The sequence below is a fragment of the Epinephelus lanceolatus genome, chromosome 24, assembly GCF_041903045.1.
Source record: "Epinephelus lanceolatus isolate andai-2023 chromosome 24, ASM4190304v1, whole genome shotgun sequence".
Taxonomy (NCBI): domain Eukaryota; kingdom Metazoa; phylum Chordata; class Actinopteri; order Perciformes; family Serranidae; genus Epinephelus; species Epinephelus lanceolatus.
Window position 1 is genome coordinate 20,935,189 of NC_135757.1, and position 22,111 is coordinate 20,957,299.

The window sequence follows — 22,111 nt, forward strand, 5'->3', positions numbered from 1 at the left end:
GAAATTCCCTAATGGCAATCTTTAGATATTGCTTTCATAAGAACGGGATGGACGGACCCAAAAACATCATGCCTCCAGCCACAGCTGTTGCCGGCTCAGAGGCATTAAAACTACATAATGATTAATCTTTGTTGCTGCCCATTAAATTATCATTTACGTCCACCTGGATATACATAGTCGAGTGACACTTTTGCACCGAACACTGCAATCACCATTAAGTTAAGAGCTATTAACAAAGGCATTACAAGCACAACCGGAACAGTTTCAGCCACTCTGTGTTAGGATGCACTGCTCCTCTGCAGGTGGTTCAGACAGTAAGGATCCTGGGTCTGGTTGCCTACTAAGCATCTTCAACAACATCTAAAGTCTTTTTTTTTCTTTGAGACCATGCAGGCCAAAGAAAACATGCAGTTGTACACATTTACATGTCTTTAATAAAAAAAAGTTTACAATATAACTTTTTCTGAAGTACACAAAAATCTGTTTGCTTTTACAGTCCAACATTCTCCATGTGCATCTGACATGTTGTTGGAATGAGGTGGATTGGCTTCTCGTCTACAGCATCAATTCTGCATCCTCCAAGGAGGCCATGCTCATCTCCTCAGACAACTCTTCATCATCATTCTCCTCCTCCCCCTCGTCCTCCTCTGCTGGTCTCTTTACGCCCCTCTGCTTCGACAAGGCCACCGCGTAGCGAATGTTGTACATGTTAAAGTCACACCTGTGCAAAAGAAAAACAAAGATTTAGGTTTCAGGATTAACTGGGACCATTTGTACAATAATATGTAATATAATATGACATTTAAGGCACAAAACAGGGAAATGGATGAAAAAATAACTTGTCTAACTTTTAAAAACTGCATTTAAGGACAATCTTGATATATATTATATATGATATATTTAATTGCATGATTTCAGTGCAGCATTAAATTAAAGGAAACGAGTATTTTTCAACCTGAACTCTACTTTCCCTACTTTGTTTTTGTGTCTAAATGACTAGTGAGAACTGTTTTTGAAACTAGGCCAATGTTGACCACGAGGGCATCAATGTAACGTTCATGTGCATTTGTGCACCACCAATTTACAGCCACTAAAAGTGCTCTTTTTTGCCACTGACAGGCTCAGATTATTGTGTATTATCATAGTGTCTGGCAACATTATGGAAAATATCCCTACAGAGATAGACCTTTTTGATTAAGATTAAAATCCTTTTTGTTTCACTCGAAACAGCCTTGAAATCGCTAACGCCAAATCCACCAGACTCATTTAAATTAACAGTAATTTTATCACAGTACAACACACTTCATTCAACGTCAATAGAAACTAATGGTGCTCTCACACCTGCCCTGTTTGGTTCCGTTCAATCGAACTCAAATTCAATCAAACTCAAACCCTAAGTGCGGTCATTTGGGCAGGTGTGAACACAGCAATCACACTGGACCGAGACCTTCTTGAAGAGGTGGTCTCTGAGGTGTGGCGAGAACGTGTTCCAACCTCGATCCAAACCAACTGCAGTTGCATAACGTATTGTTTGGGTTAAACATAAGCATGTTACAGTCCTGGAGGATTATTAATGTGCACCTCCTCCTGTACTGCCTTAATATGCACATTCAGCACATCCAATGCATCAAAACATTCTTTTCTAGTTGGAGCTGCGCCTCGTTTTCAAACTGTATGGTTTGCGTAAAATGAACAATGCAAGCAATATAGACCATGATGACCAGCACCAAAATCAACCTGCATAGTTGTCCCTCCATTGTGACATTAGAAAGGGGCGCATTTATCTAGCACGTGTACTCTTCTTCAACATTTTGTTTACTTTCTGGATTTTTTCCGCATGGAAATTCTGACCAATCAAGAGCAGCTTTCTCCCTGCAAGGCCTTTGATCTGGTCCACTTGTAAATGCTGCCATTGGCAATTTCGGGGCTGTTTCTGATTAAACAAAAAGGATCTTACTCTTTAACAAAAGGGTCTATCATAGTTTGGATCCTTTTAATATGCTCTCAGACACTTGTAATAAGAATCTGAACCTGTCAGTGGCTAAAAACAAACACTTTTATTGGGCATAAGTTGATGCAAAATGCCCCAAATGCTCACATTACAGTCTTTTTTGCCAGTGCCCATGCACTCAACCCTGGATCAATTTCAGAAATTATTGTTCCCATTAGTCACTTGGACACAAAAACTCAGACAATCTCAGCCTGTCAGTGGCAAAATAAAGCACTTTTAGTGGAGGTAATCTAATGGTGCACAAACACCTCCAGTTGGTTACATTCTCTTGTTTTGCTGCTGCCGTCTGCAGCCCTCTCGCTTAATACTGGACCAATTTTAAAAAATGTTGATCCCATTAGTAAAAACCTGGGAAAATAAGTTCCAGGTTGAAAATTTCTTAAGTTACCCTGCTCATTGTAAGACTTTGCGGGTTAATGTTGCCAAAGAGGTTGAGACTTACAATTTGGACAGGTTGTCAAAGTGTCTCTGGATGCTCTTCTGCAGCGCCTGGAGAGTGGGCAGTATGGCTCCTGACCTGCACACCAGATAAAAATCATTAGTTCCAGTCATTCACAATTATGTCGCGACAGTCGTGGCAAAACAAGTAAATAACAACAGCACTAAATGACTGGAAGCAGACCTGTTCTTGAGTTTCTGTCCATGCAGCATGAGCAGGCTCTGGGCCCACGTCATGTAGAACTGCAGGTGACCTGACTTCTCCAAACTCGCTGCCACGAAGCCCAGCAGCTTCTCAATGTAAATGTCAGGAAGAGAGCCACAAACTACTGGGACTGGAACAAAAACAATCCAAAACATTTATTAGTGTCAGAAGATGTAAATTCATAAGTAATAATTTAAAGCAGGATGGTTTCACTCACTTTGCTCATGTGGCACTGATTCCAGCACTTCCTGTTTGAGAGCTTTTTCATTGAGTCTGAACGCCAGGACGATGGCCGACACCCACTCCTTGAGCCGCAGCTGCTTACGTATGCTGGCCGGCGTCACATCCAGGTCCAGGTCATAGGGGTCAAAGACCAGAGAGCCATCAAGGGAGTAGACCAGAAGACCCTCTGTGGTGGTGGCCGCCCAGCTACGACCTGAGAAACAATGGAACCACTTCATAAACTACCTAACACCAGTTATCCCCTCAACTGTCTTCTAAATTTGTAAATAAATTAAATTTAGGAGATGTAATGTGACCAATATGGGTTTACTTTCCTCCTACAGTTTTTCATTGATCATTTGAAGACCTTCCTCCATTTTTTGCAAACTTTAAATGGTCATTTCCAAAACTGGATTTTTATAAGCAAATTTTTTATCTCTTATGTCAGGCGTAGGGCTGGGCGATATGGAAAAAAAAATTCATATCTCAGTATTTACAGGCTGACTGGCGATACACAATATATATCTCGGTATTTTCTATGAAATGGGCTACATGTTCAGTTGCTAGCCAAATCACATTTGAGATGCCACAAGCACTTTAATAAAAAAACAAAGAAAGGGATTTTTTTCTCTGTTTGAAAATATACAGCTGCACAACATGGAAATGGAAACTGATATAAAATAAATAGCAGGGCTGTACGTGATTGTTTTTGCACACAGCACTGGAGCTACAGAGGTTTAAAGGTTTTCAGCACAGGACACAAAACTATAACATGACTATAAAAGTATCAAGTAGGTCTAAATGCATTGGAGTTTAGAACAATTAAAAATCTTTGTTGGGGACTTAAAAAGTTGTTTTCCATGGCCTTTCAAATGAATGTACTGCTGGAAAATGATCTCGTCTGTGTCATCGCTACATTTTTTAATCACATCTGTTGCCTTGCCAGCCAGGAGCTGTCTCAGTGCCACACAATAGACTACAACTACCAAGAAGAATGGCGATGTACTATGATCCATATCACTAGCGGTGCAGTGTTGGACTGCACGTGTGCCAATGTGGTCATTTCATGCATCACACAGACTGATTTAGTGTCGCAACATATAGGCCAATGTCACACTGTAGACTAATGAACAGACAGATTAAACAGAGGAGCATCACTGTGTCTCTCTTAGTGTTGCTGGAGAACTTGTGAGTGAGTGAGTGGGGCGGAGAGTGTGAGAGGGGAGAGATGCACACTGATATGTTTATGTAACGCAACCTGACCCTATATTCGTATAAAAAGTGTTGTCTAAATTCATATCTTGCTTGAAAATATATTGATATATCCTACATAGTCATTATATCGCCCAGCCCTTTTCAGACATGTTACCAACTCACAATCTTGATAATGCTACCTACCAGTAGGGGAGAACCGCAGCGAGCTCACTTTGATCTCTGGCTTGAAGTGTCGAGAACTCATATCACCTGAAAAGACATACAGAAAAAATATATATACAAGATATACAGAGAATAAACAACAGTGAGAACATTAAGCCAAGTCGAGCAAAGACTTGAGGGGGGAAGGGAACAAGACATTAAGTCATCTTAAGTGACTATATTTGTCTCTATGTCTTCACGAAAAATTGCTTTACCTCTGTTTAGAGAAACAGGGACCTCTTACACGTTATAACAGTTGGTCAAGTGTTGAAGTGAGAGTCGTACCTCTCCTAACTCCAGGGAGGCTGATATTGACCCCGTCTCCGTCTCCAGCTCCCTCGTCCACCAGAGCCAGGCTGCCAAACTCAGTCATCTTCCGTCGGTCCAGGAACTCCTGAAGGCAACACAGGACAACATTTGGTGAAGACCAAGAATAAAGTAAGCATGTTTATAAAGTCCAAATCAGTGGTCTGAATCCCGCTGGTTTCCCATGAAACATCAAACAAGTACAAACTAGTGATTGACTGCTAGTAGGTTTTTAAAGGTCAATATCATCAGAATAGCTTGGAGCAGGAAAAAGCTGTTAGCTGATGAACTGGAGAAGATTTGTCAATAATTATAGTTTGTAAAATGTCCTATTGGAGCCGAATAATCCATTCGACGTCTAGTACAAACTGTATTTCAGTCTGTATCCACAGTTTAAAGCTGTTGCATTTCCTTCCCACTGAAACAGTTTCGGATGTCATTATGCGTTGCTCTAAAAGCTGTGCCTGGGCTGAAGGTGAGACTGTACCTCCATGGCATCAAAGGACAGGTTGCAGGAGATCTCAAACTTCTTCATGAGTATCTGCTCCTTCACGTTGTAGATGCAGACAAACTTGGACTGACCTCCTGCCAAAATCGACTCCCCGTCTGCAGAGTAGCACAGCGACGTGAAGGACCTGGACGCACAAAAACCAGGACACACAACCTGAGTCATAAAGTCCACAAAAAGCTATCAAATTGAACTTTTCCTCTGGGCTTTGGATCAAAAGAAATAATTTAAAGTTCTCTCACTCACTTTCCCTTCGCAGACTGCTTGGCTGTGATTTTATCTGTCTCTTTACGGCCCATCTCCAGGTCATGGCGTCCGGCCACGGAGCCGGTTTGTGTGGCTGTTTGAGGGTTCCAGAAAGAGATCTCACCGTTCAGAGTGGCCACAGCCAACTCTTGACCATCAGGGCGATACGTCACTGCCAAACCTGAGGGTAAAAACGCACAGTGAGTGTGGTCACATAAAGCAGAGGTACTCATCATCATCCATCATTCATCCATCAAAAAAGATGGTACATCTCAAAGACTTCCGCCTGCTGACTGGTTGAACTTTAAATGTGCCATTTGGCAGCTGAATGATTTGGCTTTTCTGTAACTACGTAACATTTAAAGTCTTGAAGTTCCACAAATAATTATATATAGTTTTTGAAATTCTGTAGGTATGCACAGGAATGTTCCTGAGAAATTAAACATTAAAACAGACTTTGAATATCCTATTCTCTAATCTTAAATCAATTACAATATGTGAACCCAGGAACTCTGCCATTATTATTCTTTTATGACCAAAAGTTCCAGTAACTAATCTCAGCCATTAAAAGTCCCTTTTGTGTATTCCTGTTTGCATTTCCACCACATCTGAGGAACTGTGAAGATGAGGCTAGTAAGACTCATGATTAACAACAAACGACGGCTGCATTTAAAACACATGAGAAAACAACAATTCTAGTCATGCTGTTGTTCTTTTTATTCACTGCTGCATGACTTTGATGTTTGAGTTGGATGGGAGTGAAAAGAAGTAAAGAATAAAATGAGACTGAAAACTCTATTTCTCAAGCGTTTTTTTGTAACAAGCTGGGAAGCTGACAGTAAAGCCCAACTTTGTTTTTAACATAAGACAAGAAATGTCAAAACCTCATCCTACAATCGATACAAGAGAACTTCTTTCTTCTGTTTTGGTTTTCACTTTTGTTTTTATTGAGTTTTAAGCCCAGTTCAGACCAAAGATTTGTGACGAGACAAGCTGAAACTTGCAACTACTTGGAACTACCTGAAAACCTGCCAGTTTACACCAATGCCACTCGACGGTGTATCTTCTGCATAGAATCAACTCTCTGTACCTTCTGATTTGCAGCTTTTCAGGCTTAATATGGAGCTGAATCTAATTTGTAGCTTCTTAAAATATGAATGGGTCCCCATGGTCACGGTGGATTTCCATCAATCGGAATATATGGAAAAAAATTAAAAATCAAATGTATCCACAACTTTTGAACCATATATTGTACAGAGACAAATAAACCATCTTTTTTGCATAGATTAAGCATGAGAAATCAATTAAAATGGTTATTTTAATGATTTAAAATGTATGTCTATGCGTAATTGGCTTTTCTTTGCAAAATTTAGCAGAAAAAATATGAAAAAAGCTATGACCTATAGGAAATCTTCCCCATTTGTCGGTATTTGCTGAGAAACATCAGCTTTTTAATAGCTATAGAAAACTGCCCAGCACTCTAAGCTTTCATTTGATTGGTTACATGTTGCTGTAACTAAAAAAATAAAGTCTGGGAGACTGTTAGAGCTATGTCTACTCCCAAATTTGTGATAGACAGGTCAAAATGAGGGATAACCATAACTCTTGAATCATACATCATACATATACAGTACAGGCCAAAAGTTTGGACACACCTTCTCATTCAATATGTTTTCTTTATTTTCATGACTATTTACATTGTAGATTCTCACTGAAGGCATCAAAACTATGAATGAACACGTGGAGTTATGTACTTAACAAAAAAAGGTGAAATAACTGAAAACATGTTTTATATTCTAGTTTCTTCAAAATAGCCACCCTTTGCTCTGATTACTGCTTTGCACACTCTTGGCATTCTCTCCATGAGCTTCAAGAGGTAGTCACCTGAAATGGTTTTCCAACAGTCTTGAAGGAGTTCCCAGAGGTGTTTAGCACTTGTTGGCCCCTTTGCCTTCACTCTGCGGTCCAGCTCACCCCAAACCATCTGGATTGGGTTCAGGTCCGGTGACTGTGGAGGCCAGGTCATCTGCCGCAGCACTCCATCACTCTCCTTCTTGGTCAAATAGCCCTTACACAGCCTGGAGGTGTGTTTGGGGTCATTGTCCTGTTGAAAAATAAATGATCGTCCAACTAAACGCAAACCGGATGGGATGGCATGTCGCTGCAGGATGCTGTGGTAGCCATGCTGGTTCAGTGTGCCTTCAATTTTGAATAAATCCCCAACAGTGTCACCAGCTAAACACCCCCACACCATCACACCTCCTCCTCCATGCTTCACAGTGGGAACCAGGCATGTGGAATCCATCCGTTCACCTTTTCTGCGTCTCACAAAGACACGGCGGTTGGAACCAAAGATCTCAAATTTGGACTCATCAGACCTAAGCACAGATTTCCACTGGTCTAATGTCCATTCCTTGTGTTTCTTGGCCCAAACAAATCTCTTCTGCTTGTTGCCTCTCCTTAGCAGTGGTTTCCTAGCAGCTATTTGACCATGAAGGCCTGATTGGCGCAGTCTCCTCTTAACAGTTGTTCTAGAGATGGGTCTGCTGCTAGAACTCTGTGTGGCATTCATCTGGTCTCTGATCTGAGCTGCTGTTAACTTGCAATTTCTGAGGCTGGTGACTCGGATGAACTTATCCTCAGAAGCAGAGGTGACTCTTGGTCTTCCTTTCCTGGGTCGGTCCTCATGTGTGCCAGTTTCCTTGTAGCGCTTGATGGTTTTTGCGACTCCACTTGGGGACACATTTAAAGTTTTTGCAATTTTCCGGACTGACTGACCTTCATTTCTTAAAGTAATGATGGCCACTCGTTTTTCTTTAGTTAGCTGATTGGTTCTTGCCATAATATGAATTTTAACAGTTGTCCAATAGGGCTGTCGGCTGTGTATTAACCTGACTTCTGCACAACACAACTGATGGTCCCAACCCCATTGATAAAGCAAGAAATTCCACTAATTAACCCTGATAAGGCACACCTGTGAAGTGGAAACCATTTCAGGTGACTACCTCTTGAAGCTCATGGAGAGAATGCCAAGAGTGTGCAAAGCAGTAATCAGAGCAAAGGGTGGCTATTTTGAAGAAACTAGAATATAAAACATGTTTTCAGTTATTTCACCTTTTTTTGTTAAGTACATAACTCCACATGTGTTCATTCATAGTTTTGATGCCTTCAGTGAGAATCTACAATGTAAATAGTCATGAAAATAAAGAAAACGCATTGAATGAGAAGGTGTGTCCAAACTTTTGGCCTGTACTGTATATGAACCAATTTTTAATGTAATTTTTTATTTTACAAATTGATTATGGTGTTCTCTTGATGACTGAAGTAGTTTTTATGTATTTAGTCCAAATAGTATTTCTATGAGCTGAAATATGTGCCACCAGAAACTGAATTTGAATCATTTACATTTGAATTTGAATTTCTAAACTTGAATAATTGCATTGAAAAACTGAATTTGAATGTTGTGTTATGTTGTGTGACTGATGGTGAAGTTTGGTTGTCAGAGACTGAATATATATTAACACTGGACGGTTTAATTATTGAAGTATTTAGCTACACAAAGACTTGTGGTCAGTGGGATGTGAGGATTCTTAAAATAACATCAGATGTGAAGCCCTGACTGGATCTGACTGAGCCTTAATGAAAGCTGTTGTCTTGTATTTTTTTTTCCTCTGAAAATATGAACCTTATAGTCAAACACAGTTTATTCAGAATTCATGTCAAATAGAGGATAAACCATGAACATAAACAACAGATCACCTGTAAAGCATTTTAATAAATTAATCTATCATAATTAAAACAACTGGAGACTGAGAACAAACTGATATATGGGTCTGATCACTTTTTTAATGAACTGACATCATTCCAGACAGGATGTAAGTGTGTCTGTGACTTCCTGTACGGACTGAAGGCTGCTGGAAACTGTCGGGAAACTGTCTGACTTCACCGCAGCTTTTTGTCACCGTCCCCTGCTGCGGCCGCCTGCTCTTGTCTACTTGACACGCTCGAACGAGCCTATTGTCTATGGTCTATGGATCAAGGCGAGCGCTTCTTCCTACGTGCTCAAAATCGTAGGTGCTGATTGGCCGAAGAGGAGTCCTGTGTATCTGCGCTCGATTGCTCTTCCTTCATCCTTAAACTACCCGGATGTCTGTCACAGTAAACTGAAATTGAATTTTGAGAACTGAATTTGAATTGTGAGAACTGAATGTGAAGATATATAGAAATAAATTCAATTCCAAATTACACTATTCAGATTCAGTTTTTCAATGCAATGATTCAAATTAACAATACAATTTCAAATTATGTGATTCAATTTCAGTTTTTCAATGCAATTATTCAAGTTTAGAAATTCAAATTCAAATGTAAATGATTCAAATTCAGTTTCTGGTGGCACATATTTCAGCCCATAGAAATACTATTTGGACTAAATACATAAAAACTACTTCAGTCATCAAGAGAACACCATAATCAATTTGTAAAATAAAAAATTACATTAAAAATTGGTTCATTTATATATGTATGATGTATGATTCAAGAGTTATGGTTATCCCTCATTTTGACCTGTCTATCACAAATTTGGGAGTAGACATAGCTCTAACAGTCTCCCAGACTTTATTTTTTTAGTTACAGCAACATGTAACCAATCAAATGAAAGCTTAGAGTGCTGGGCAGTTTTCTATAGCTATTAAAAAGCTGATGTTTCTCAGCAAATACCGACAAATTGGGAAGATTTCCTATAGGTCATAGCTTTTTTCATATTTTTTCTGCTAAATTTTGCAAAGAAAAGCCAATTACGCATAGACATACATTTTAAATAATTAAAATAACCATTTAATTGATTTCTCATGCTTAATCTATGCAAAAAAGATGGTTTATTTGTCTCTGTACAATATATGGTTCAAAAGTTGTGGATACATTTGATTTTTAATTTTTTTCCATGTATTCCGATTGACGGAATTCCGCTGGAATTCCGAGGACTACCCTTTTTCGCGATGGGAACATCAAAATTCATTATCTACAGACCTTCACGATTCCAAAAATATAGGTTTCATTTAGAAATCCACCGTGACCATGGGGACCCCCCCCTTCCTACTAGACTATATGTTCTCTTTGGGGTGATTGGATCCTGAATCCTGATAATATTTTTCCATATAAATCCCCTCCATTGACCTGAAATTGAAGAAGTTATTGGAGTTTTACAAACATGAAGCCATTCCTCCTGTGTGAGAGTTATTCTGGAGTACTTCCTTGTTTTGTGAGTGAGGCAGTACACAAGTGGAGACGTCTGTGGCAACTGTCAGCCCATCTAACTCCTGAACCATCAGAAAGTAAAACTGTTTATACTATCATAAAATTAAATTTAGGCCCCAGATCCTCCAGTTAAAACACAGGTTTAGTTTCTTAGTTCCCTTGGGCAAAGCTCCTGCAGTGGAAACACCGTGTTTGAGAGCAGAATTCAAATCTTTCTAACTCTGGCGCCCCCTAGTAGCACCATCAAAAGACACCGTGACAATATTTACCATCAGACGTGAGGGTAAGTGTTTCTTTGACCTGCCAGCTGTCCAACATGTCCCACAGCCGGACGGTGCAATCCCATGAGGCGCTGGCCAGGATGGACTGCACTGGACTGAAAAACAGACAGCTGACTGGGCCCTCGTGGCCCCCAAGGACCTGGTGAATCACAGGGAAGATGCAGGTGGGGTGAATAAGAGCATATTTAAACATATAAACATTTAAAATATGTCATTATGCACACACCTCCAGGAGTCTGCCCGTCTGCATGGACCACAGAAAGATCTCAAAGGAATCCTGAGCTCCTGCGCTCACCAGCTCTCCGCTGACATCTACAGCGAGGGAGGAGAACTGCGCAGGACGAGGTGATGTGAATGTCCTGAAGTTTCTGTACCTGTGATAAACAAATGTCACACAGTAAAAAAGTTTTAAAAGTCATTTCTCTTTGGGCACAAAGACATTTCTGTTTTTAGTCCCTGTCTCCATTAAATACTGGAAGTGAACCAGCTTCAGTGGAAGTCACCTGTGCAGGTCGAATGCTCTGACCGTCCCATCCAGAGAAGCGCTGACGATGACGAAGCCGCTAGAGGTGAAGGTGACGTTGGTGATGCTGCTGGTGTGCTCTGTGAAGGTGACGAAGCAAAGGCCGCTGTTGGTGTTCCACACTTTGACCTGTGGAGATGAAAACAGAGTCTCAACCTCTGAAACAGCCCCGTCTTCTCCCTCACTACATACGAATGGTGAAAAGCACCACAGTAGAAGGCGTGGAGCACTCACCTTGCCATCGTCCCCTCCTGTTGCGATATACTGTCCATCTGGTGAGTAAGCCAGCGAGGCCATGTTGTTAAAGTGTCCCTGCTGCTTGAAGACGTACGACTCGCTCTGCCACTCCCACACCAGCAGCTGACCCATCCCTGACACAACAACATGTAAATGTATAAGAAGAATCAGATACTTATTGATACAAAAAAGAAAGATAAGAAAAGAGGAAAGACTTCTTACCTGAGCAGCCAAAGCCGATCCAGTCTCCAGAGCTGTTTATAGCCACTGAGGCAATTCTCTGGTCAGAAATACTGGAAGAAGACGCAACAATAGTGCTTTTTAAAATCAACCCTTTCAGTCAGTCCTGTCTTTTTTCCTTGTGTACACTCGACTAAAAACTTAAAGCATGCATATTCTAGTCCCATCTTTATTTTTGCTTCCTAAATCCCCACTCCAGCATGCTGATAAGTTCCCTTCATATACAAAAACTAAACTTTTCTCTCACCTTAGCGAGTGAATGAGGTTAAACTCTGGAAGTTCGTGCAGGTGAAAGATTCCAGAGGCAAAACCTGTGACCAAGATGTGAGTTGGCTTGTGATAGGCGGCGGCTGTCAAGTTGTTAAAATCCCCCTCCTTGTTGAAGAAGTGTCTGCAAAAGTTGAGGTAACAGGAGAGAAAGAAGGTTACTTTTCGTCCTCTGAGTACTTTGACATTTTGAGTCATCATCTGGTGTTGGTCTTCATCTTTTTATGGTAGAATATTTTGCACTTTCTGAAGCTTTAAGCCCAGCTCAGACCTAAGATTCGCGACTAGACAAGTTGAAACAGGCAACTACTTGAACGTGCCATTCTGCAGCTTTCTAAAAACCTGCCGGTTCACACCAATGCAACTAGATGAGACGGTATCATCTCAGTGCAACGACTGTGTTTTCAGGTATATTTTCTGGCTGAATATAATTTGTAGCTTCTTAAAATATGAATGACGTGAAAGAATGTAGTGATGAGATGGTGAGATACTGGCTACAGCTGCATTTGTAGTGATTAAATGGTGGAAAACATAAAACCAGCATCAGATTGACTGTATTCATAATAAATACAACACAATAATATCAATAACCAGCGCCAATTAATCAGTCAGTGAGAATGTGTGTGTGTGTGTGTGTGTGTGTGTGTGTGTGTGTGTGTGTGTGTGTGTGTGTGTGCGGGGGGGAGAGTGCGTAAGCACATACAGTGAGCTGCAACAGCACAGCGTCTGACACCGGCACGCAGTGAGGACGTAAACAGAAGGCTCAGTGGGGACGAAGCACCTGCTGCAGCAAGCAAACATGCCGTCTGCAGTTCTGACTAGACCAGCAGACTTTACTACAAGCTGACTGGCTGTAGAAACAGGTGACATGTTTTATGTTCTAAAACCAGCTGTCAGCAATTTGACCAGCCAAGTTGCAGGTGACACCATCAGCCGAAGCCAGACTCCAGAGAAAAGCAGTGTTTTAGCATTGCTGAGCACAGGAGCTGCTGCTCTCCCACGATCTTGATCAGATTGTTTGTTTTATTGCGTGATTTGGGCGTTTAACCCTTTGAAACCCGGAGTGATGTCACTTTTTTTGCTTTCAAATGCCTTTCGCTAATTTCTTGCACATTTTTTGGGTCATTTCTTCTTTCATTGCTCATTGCCTTCTTCCCATGGATTTTTTTTTTTTTTTGAATCAAGCCATCTTGGTCAGGTTTCACCGGGTTAAAGGGTTAATATGGATTCACAAAAGTCACAAAATAACACAAACAAACTAACCAATTGAAGCAGCAGTAGACCAGCAGCTCTGGAGCCATTATTGGCTTTTCCGTTGGAAAGGGCTATCTGACGGCATGGTGAAGCAGTGAAAATATTTTAAATATAGCATACACATAAACTGATATTGATTTTTTTAGGTGGCTAGAATATGTTTTGGTGCTGCCCCTGTCCACAGCAGTACATGCTAAGCTTGTACATGCATGCTTCTCTAAACTGAGGGCATGCCGACCGCCATCTACTGTACAGTGGGTACGGAAAGTATTCAGACCCCTTTAAATTTTTCACTCTTTGTTTCATTACAGCCATTTGCTAAAATCAAAAAAGTTCATTTTATTCCTCATGAATGTACACTCAGCACCCCATCTTGACAGAAAAAAAAACAGAAATGTAGAAATTTTTGCAAATTTATTAAAAAAGAAAAACTGAAATATCACATGGTCATAAGTATTCAGACCCTTTGCTCAGTATTGAGTAGAAGCACCCTTTTGAGCTAGTACAGCCATGAGTCTTCTTGGGAATGATGCAACAAGTTTTTCACACCTGGATTTGGGGATCCTCTGCCATTCTTCCTTGCAGATCCTCTCCAGTTCTGTCAGGTTGGATGGTGAACGTTGGTGGACAGCCATTTTCAGGTCTCTCCAGAGATGCTCAATTGGGTTTAGGTCAGGGCTCTGGCTGGGCCAGTCAAGAATGGTCACAGAGTTGTTCCGAAGCCACTCCTTTGTCATTTTAGCTGTGTGCTTAGGGTCATTGTCTTGTTGGAAGGTGAACCTTCGGCCCAGTCTGAGGTCCTGAGCACTCTGGAAGAGGTTTTCTTCCAGGATATCTCTGTACTTGGCCGCATTCATCTTTCCTTCAATTGCAACCAGTCGTCCTGTCCCTGCAGCTGAAAAACAACCCCATAGCATGATGCTGCCACCACCATGTTTCTCTGCTGGGACTGTATTGGGCAGGTGATGAGCAGTGCCTGGTTTTCTCCACACATACCGCTTAGAATTAACGCCAAAAAGTTCAATCTTGGTCTCATCAGACCAGAGAATCTTATTTCTCATAGTCTGGGAGTCCTTCATGTGTTTTTTGGCAAACTCTATGCGGGCTTTCATATGTCTTGCACTGAGGAGAGGCTTCCGTCGGGCCACTCTGCCATAAAGCCCCGACTGGTGGAGGGCTGCAGTGATAGTTTGTGGAACTTTCTCCCATCTCCCTACCGCATCTCTGGAGTTCAGCCACAGTGATCTTTGAGTTCTTCTTTACCTCTCTCACCAAGGCTCTTCTCCCACGATTGCTCAGTTTGGCTGGATGGCCTGGACGGTCTAGGAAGAGTTCTGGTCGTCCCAAACTTCTTCCATTTAAGGATTATGGAGGCCACTGTGCTCTTAGGAACCTTGAGTGCTGCAGAAATTCTTTTGTAACCTTGGCCAGATCTGTGCCTTGCCACAATTCTGTCTCTGAGCTCCTTGGGCAGTTCCTTCGACCTCATAATTCTCATTTGCTCTGACATGCACTGTGAGCTGTAAGGTCTTATATAGACAGGTGTGTGCCTTTCCTAATCAAGTCCAATCAGTTTAATTAAACACAGCTGGACTCCAATGAAGGAGCAGAACCATCTCAAGGAGGATCAGAAGAAATGGACAGCATGTGAGTTAAATATGGGTGTCACAGCAAAGGGTCTGAATACTTATGACCATGTGATATTTCAGTTTTTCTTTTTTAATAAATTTGCAAAAATTTCTACATTTCTGTTTTTTTCTGTCAAGATGGGGTGCTGAGTGTCCATTCATGAGGAATAAAATGAACTTTTTTGATTTTAGCAAATGGCTGCAATGAAACAAAGAGTGAAAAATTTAAAGGGGTCTGAATACTTTCCGTACCCACTGTAGGTAATTTACTGACTATGGATAAGTACTTCTCAAAACCCATTTCAAAAAATCCAAACTATCCCTCTAACTGAAGAGAAATAATTACTACATCACTTTGGCTCTCAGCTACAACACATGCTGATTTTTATTACAAATGCTGATACTGCTGTTAAAGCTTTAGAACAGCCAAGGGACAAATAAACCTGCATTTTGTCAAGAGCCAAGAGCCTAATGGAGAGCAGGATAACTGCCACTCAAAGTGTAAACGTATCAACATTACAGTGCTTTTTTGGAAGGACGTCTGCACTGAAGAACTGCTACGACTGAAACACTGGAATTAACTGCTGTGTTATTTTTTGACATAAAGAAAACTGAGATGTGTCTTACTTGCTGCTCTGCTTGAATCGAACATTTTTGGTCTTCTTCTCTTTGGGAGCTTCAGCTTTCCCTCTGATCACCTCTCCCTCTTCTCCCTCTGTCCTGATCTCCTGCACATCCTCCTCCTCATCTTCGTCCCCCTGCCTCGGGGGCTTTGGTTTGTCCCGACTTTTTGTCAGGACGAGGCCATCCAGCTCGGTGTCGCTCTCCCAGACACACAGCGTCCCGTCCTGGCTCACTGTGTACAGCTGACAACGCAGGAACATCACACTCATCAAAATCTCAATATTGACATTTTATTTCTAATCTTTAGGCAAACCGACACTTGTTCTTTCAGCTTCAATAAACTCACATCTAAGCTGTCCTTTTCAAAGAAACATCCCATGATGACGTCCTTGTGCCCACCCAGGGAGTAGTAGATGAGGTTGGCCCAGCGCTCTGCACCAAAAACCCACGATGACATGTCTTTGCTGCCCACCACAAAACACCTGAAGGAAAATGTCACAACCATGATTCATCTTCTCTCAGGCTTCTCGTATGCTTTGATGTCTAACAAACTGTTACTCACTTGGAGTCGTCCGTCCAGTCGATGCAGGTGGTTTCATCGTAGGGACCGTAGTAGCTTTTATCCAAAACAAAGGCATTAAACTCTCGCTGCTTTCCAGGAGCGTGGTACATCAGAGCTACGTTTTCCTTCGTGACGACAAACTTCCTGAAAAAGAACAAATGCATCAAAGCTCAGCATCATTTCTGTCTGACTTGCTGCACAAAATATTGGTTGCTTATAATGTATGAAACAGATGCATAGACTGGCAGATGAGGTACTGACAAAGAGGAACTTCCTGTTACATTTACTGAATGCGCTTCAAAAATCACAGACCTGAAGTCAAATGTAACAAACTGCAGTGTAGGTGAGTGAATGTGTGCTTTCATGATGCTCATATCTTGTATGTTTTGACAGTTTTCTATTTCTACACATATCTAATGGTGTGTAGAGGTGCAGCAATTACTCCTGATTATTAATTACCAATAGTTTCAGTCGTTTTTAAAACAAAAACCGCAGACTATCACAGGTTCAGGCACAGGGTTAAAATAATCGATTCATCTGATTCAATCGATCTTCATTTGAATGACCCGATATCGATTTGGAAAATCCGCAACTGATCTTTTAATACACGCTTTTTCCCCACAGATGTGTGAAGCTTTAACCCTGTCAATCTTGCCGGTAGTAAAAGTTATTAACGACCGAGAAGCTCTGATGTTACCGGCTCTTTTATCTGTAACTGTTAGGGTACTGTTTTATGTTTAGTAATTTATTGTCATGCTGCAGCAGCCTCTCCTCTTTCTCTCTGTGTGTCGGGGCTGTTGCGTCACTTCTACGCACACACACACACAGACAAAAAAACACACAGAGTAAAGATGCTGCAGTGGAGACAGAGAAGTGAAGATAATTACGCTTGTTATTGCAAGTGCAATAACACCTCCATGAGGAAAACATCAATACTTTATCTAATACAGCTGTTTAGCAACATGTAAGCATGTAGAAGAGTGATACTTTTCTAAGACCTTTTCAAGATGATTTTTAACCAAATTTAAGACTGACTTTTGGACAAATCATCTCTTTCTTGATTAAGCATTGCAGGTAACTATGTAGTTCTGTGCAGAGGCAGGTTTTATGTAGGAATGTGTTTATTAGAGTGAGTTAGGCTGACCTACATTTTGCAATCAGGTAAGTTGAAGTATAAAATAAAGAGACAGTATTAGGCTTTCTCACAGAAGCATTTGACTCACTTTGACAAAAAGAAAAAATTGATAAATGAAATTAGATCAACTGTTTCAGGCAATTAAGACCTCATAAATTTAAGATTATTTAAGACTTCACATTTTGATGCTAAAACATACTTGCACGAAAATTTGAATGTTCGGATTTAAATACATGAGGAACACTAATGGGAAGCTACAGAACGATATAAAACCTAAAAAATAAATAAATAAATAATGAACCCATCCTTCAAACACTTGCCATTTTAAAAGATGACAGATACAAATATATTGTAGCAATTTATGCATACACATAAGGAACTAGAGATGTTCTGATGCCATTGCTGCCTTCCCTGCCGATACCTGAGCTTGCATATTGGCTGATACAGAGTACTGATCTCATAGCGTTGCTTTAAAAATAATAATAATAAAATAATAATTTCAACAGCCCTGTGATAGTCTGACAACTTGTCCAGGGTGTACCCCGCCTCTCGTATTTATGCATGCAGCTCCTTATACGTGCAATCTTCTGCAGAAGGACTTGTTGAGTTGAACTCATTGGTTCCTCTTGGCCGTTTCAAAGCACTGTTGCAGGATATTTGTAAACAATCATCTGTACGACAATGTCAGGGTGTATTTTAGCTGGTCTTTGTAATCACGTAGGTGCCCATTTTGTGTTTTTATGGTTCACTTATAGCATATACAGTACAGGCCAAAAGTTTGGACACACCTTCTCATTCAATGCGTTTTCTTTATTTTCATGACTATTTACATTGTAGATTCTCACTGAAGGCATCAAAACTATGAATGAACACATGTGGAGTTATGTACTTAACAAAAAAAGGTGAAATAACTGAAAACATGTTTTATATTCTAGTTTCTTCAAAATAGCCACCCTTTGCTCTGATTACTGCTTTGCACACTCTTGGCATTCTCTCCATGAGCTTCAAGAGGTAGTCACCTGAAATGGTTTCCACTTCACAGGTGTGCCTTATCAGGGTTAATTAGTGGAATTTCTTGCTTTATCAATGGGATTGGGACCATCAGTTGTGTTGTGCAGAAGTCAGGTTAATACACAGCCGACAGCCCTATTGGACAACTGTTAAAATTCATATTATGGCAAGAACCAATCAGCTAACTAAAGAAAAACGAGTGGCCATCATTACTTTAAGAAATGAAGGTCAGTCAGTCCGGAAAATTGCAAAAACTTTAAATGTGTCCCCAAGTGGAGTCGCAAAAACCATCAAGCGCTACAAGGAAACTGGCACACATGAGGACCGACCCAGGAAAGGAAGACCAAGAGTCACCTCTGCTTCTGAGGATAAGTTCATCCGAGCCACCAGCCTCAGAAATCGCAAGTTAACAGCAGCTCAGATCAGAGACCAGATGAATGCCACACAGAGTTCTAGCAGCAGACCCATCTCTAGAACAACTGTTAAGAGGAGACTGCGCGAATCAGGCCTTCATGGTCAAATAGCTGCTAGGAAACCACTGCTAAGGAGAGGCAACAAGCAGAAGAGATTTGTTTGGGCCAAGAAACACAAGGAATGGACATTAGACCAGTGGAAATCTGTGCTTTGGTCTGATGAGTCCAAATTTGAGATCTTTGGTTCCAACCGCCGTGTCTTTGTGAGACGCAAAAAGGGTGAACGGATGGATTCCACATGCCTGGTTCCCACTGTGAAGCATGGAGGAGGAGGTGTGATGGTGTGGGGGTGTTTTGCTGGTGACACTGTTGGGGATTTATTCAAAATTGAAGGCTCACTGAACCAGCATGGCTACCACAGCATCCTGCAGCGACATGCCATCCCATCCGGTTTGCGTTTAGTTGGACGATCATTTATTTTTCAACAGGACAATGACCCCAAACACACCTCCAGGCTGTGTAAGGGCTATTTGACCAAGAAGGAGAGTGATGGAGTGCTGCGGCAGATGACCTGGCCTCCACAGTCACCGGACCTGAACCCAATCCAGATGGTTTGGGGTGAGCTGGACCGCAGAGTGAAGGCAAAGGGGCCAACAAGTGCTAAACACCTCTGGGAACTCCTTCAAGACTGTTGGAAAACCATTTCAGGTGACTACCTCTTGAAGCTCATGGAGAGAATGCCAAGAGTGTGCAAAGCAGTAATCAGAGCAAAGGGTGGCTATTTTGAAGAAACTAGAATATAAAACATGTTTTCAGTTATTTCACCTTTTTTTGTTAAGTACATAACTCCACATGTGTTCATTCATAGTTTTGATGCCTTCAGTGAGAATCTACAATGTAAATAGTCATGAAAATAAAGAAAACGCATTGAATGAGAAGGTGTGTCCAAACTTTTGGCCTGTACTGTATTTATGTACTTTTTTGCTTTTCTTTGTACTATTCTTACTTTGTTTTAAAGCTTTACATTTTTATTCTGTATTTTTGTTCTATGTTGTCTGTCTGTTATGTTGCTGCCTGTTTTGGCCAGGACACTCTTGAAAAAGAGATTTTTAATCTCAAGAGTTTTTTCTGGTCAAATTAAGGTTAAATAAAAAATTTAAAATAAAATCATGACGTGAGTCTGCTGAAAACTGAATGCGAACAGATGCGTATTACACCCCTCCTTTCAACATTTTGATACAGGTGATGATGCAGCATGAATATTTCCCTTGGCATCTTGGAAACTGTGAATTCAGCTCATCAGACATTCCTACCTGCCATCAGGTGAGAAGCGGATACTGCTGACAGGCTTGTGAAAGTGGAAATGATGGAGGACGGCTCGGGTGATGAGACTGACCAACAATGCTGAGCCATCTGTGTGACACAAACACAGAAATACAGTTGGATTTTTGTTTTTGTTTGTTTTTTTACAACAGGACACAAACTTCTGCTTATGTTTTTTATCTCATGTACGAACAAGCAAGTTTATCTTACCTTCATCCACTATGATTGCTAAGTTCCCATCAGGAGAGAGACCAACACATGTTATGTTTTTAGTAGTGGAGATAGGTAACGTCTCAGATGTGTTGCTACAGGAGAGAAATGAGAAGTCAATGTTGCTTTGGCTTTTAATGATGGTTAACTTTTATTTACTATAATGTCACACCAGTTACTTCATGCATGCTTTACATTTCTGTTGCAACTAGAGTTGCAGGCAGGGCTTCTGCACAGCATCCATGTGTCATTTAAAGCAAAACAAGTCCCTACACATGACAGCATATTTTCATGTATTTAATAATCATGACTTACTTTTTCAGGTCAAACACAGAGACTCTGTTTCCAACCGGACTGATCACAGCGTTGCCATCTTTGGAGAAACTCAAATTTCCCTGACGATAGACTGCTCCGAGCAAATTGGAAAACTACAATGTAAAACACAGCGATTTTATTTTTAAAATCACGAATAAGCTCCTGTTAGCATTTAGGCAGAAAACCTCACTCAGAACTCCATTCAAATATTTTGGAATTTAACAATCTCTTGCTTGCATGCAATTGCAGATAAATAAAATTACTTCAATATGTTAACAAAACAGAAACATGTTCCGGTAAACTTAGGACTTCATTGCAATGGTCCTTTAATTGTATAACGTTAACGTTAACATCTAAGTTATTTTAGTGAAAGACGGTAAAGAGTAAAACAATAAACTATCAAATAAATGCTGTTTGGTATCATAACCGTCAGTCGAACGTAAGTGTGAATGCTAAAACTTAACAGTAAAACGTTTTAACTGTACTACAACATTTACATCTTTACCTATATGAAATTATAAACTAAATTCAACATTTTCCGAATGGAGTTTGGCGTGACAGTCCCTCCCAGTCACTAGTTGCAGATAGATGCTACCAAGAAGAGGGACAGTTAGCCAGCTAGCTAGCAGTGACGTACTTACCCTATAGGCAAACTTCATTTTACTCAGTATCCGTTAAAATTAACGCATTTATCTACTTTAGAATTCGCTGTATTAATTCATGGAAGCGTAAATGTATGGCTAATATTACACATGCTTCCTCCTCCACCGCTACACACGTGTTTGCATTTTGTTGACACTTGACACATCCGGTTTGAGGTGGGTTACATTTAAGATACTGCGCCCTCTGGCGGCAGGGAGGGTAAACTACTGAAAATAAAATATATATAATTTATAATATTTCTATCTGTTAGAAAAGATATTTGATTGATTAAACATACAGAATTTGTTTGTGAGACCCTTCCCAAATTCCCAGCTAAAATATTATAATTCTGGCATTATGGTTTAGATTGGCTAAAGTATCAAAGACAAAGACACAAAGATTAAATTCGTAAGTAGCCTAGAAAATACTAGAATATTAAAGGGCTAATGCAGGGTCGGCAACTTCTGCTATCAAAGGAGCCATTTTTTGGCCAAAAAAATAAAAATAAAATCTGTCTGGAACCACCAAACATATTTAAGCCTCATAATAAAAGTAACACAGCCTTTAAAGTCGAATATCGCCTATGAGCCTTTTGAATAGATCCAAATGAGCATTCATTGATATGTTTTAGCACAAGGTGTTTACTCTGCAGCGGGCTATTTTTGATTATTTGCTATTTTAACTTTGCAGCATTGCCGATCAGAGCAAACAAATTTGTCTACACACTATTAAATTTTGTATTTTCCCCTGAGACTTTTCCCTTGCTGGATTTGGAAACTCACAAGTTTCCATCAAAATGAATGAAGTGGGAAGAGCCAATAGTTCTGAAATACCGTATACA

The 22,111-nt window shown here is 40.6% G+C and overlaps 1 protein-coding gene across 1 annotated transcript; it reads right to left on the minus strand.

Moving 5' to 3' along the window:
- Positions 1 to 416: 416 nt before the first annotated feature.
- Positions 417 to 21,426, minus strand: pwp2h (PWP2 small subunit processome component). The gene is made up of 21 exons (XM_033616313.2): positions 21,270 to 21,426; positions 20,629 to 20,741; positions 20,314 to 20,408; positions 20,094 to 20,193; positions 16,222 to 16,365; positions 16,006 to 16,141; positions 15,663 to 15,901; positions 12,134 to 12,277; positions 11,869 to 11,939; positions 11,644 to 11,780; positions 11,390 to 11,538; positions 11,113 to 11,260; positions 10,875 to 11,025; positions 5,353 to 5,533; positions 5,086 to 5,233; positions 4,578 to 4,686; positions 4,275 to 4,340; positions 2,872 to 3,090; positions 2,634 to 2,784; positions 2,454 to 2,528; positions 417 to 721 (listed from the first exon to the last, which is right to left on the minus strand). Exons 1-21 carry the CDS (start codon positions 21,285 to 21,287, stop codon positions 556 to 558), a joined length of 2,760 nt encoding a protein of 919 aa, XP_033472204.1. The 5' UTR covers positions 21,288 to 21,426; the 3' UTR covers positions 417 to 555.
- Positions 21,427 to 22,111: the final 685 nt, after the last annotated feature.

Coding starts and splice junctions, on each gene's coding strand:
- pwp2h (XM_033616313.2), bottom strand. Junction 11,539..11,643: donor CAGGAGGGGACGATGGCAAG/GTGAGTGCTCCA, acceptor TCATCTCCACAG/GTCAAAGTGTGGAACACCAA. Junction 2,529..2,633: donor GGACAGAAACTCAAGAACAG/GTCTGCTTCCAG, acceptor TCTGGTGTGCAG/GTCAGGAGCCATACTGCCCA.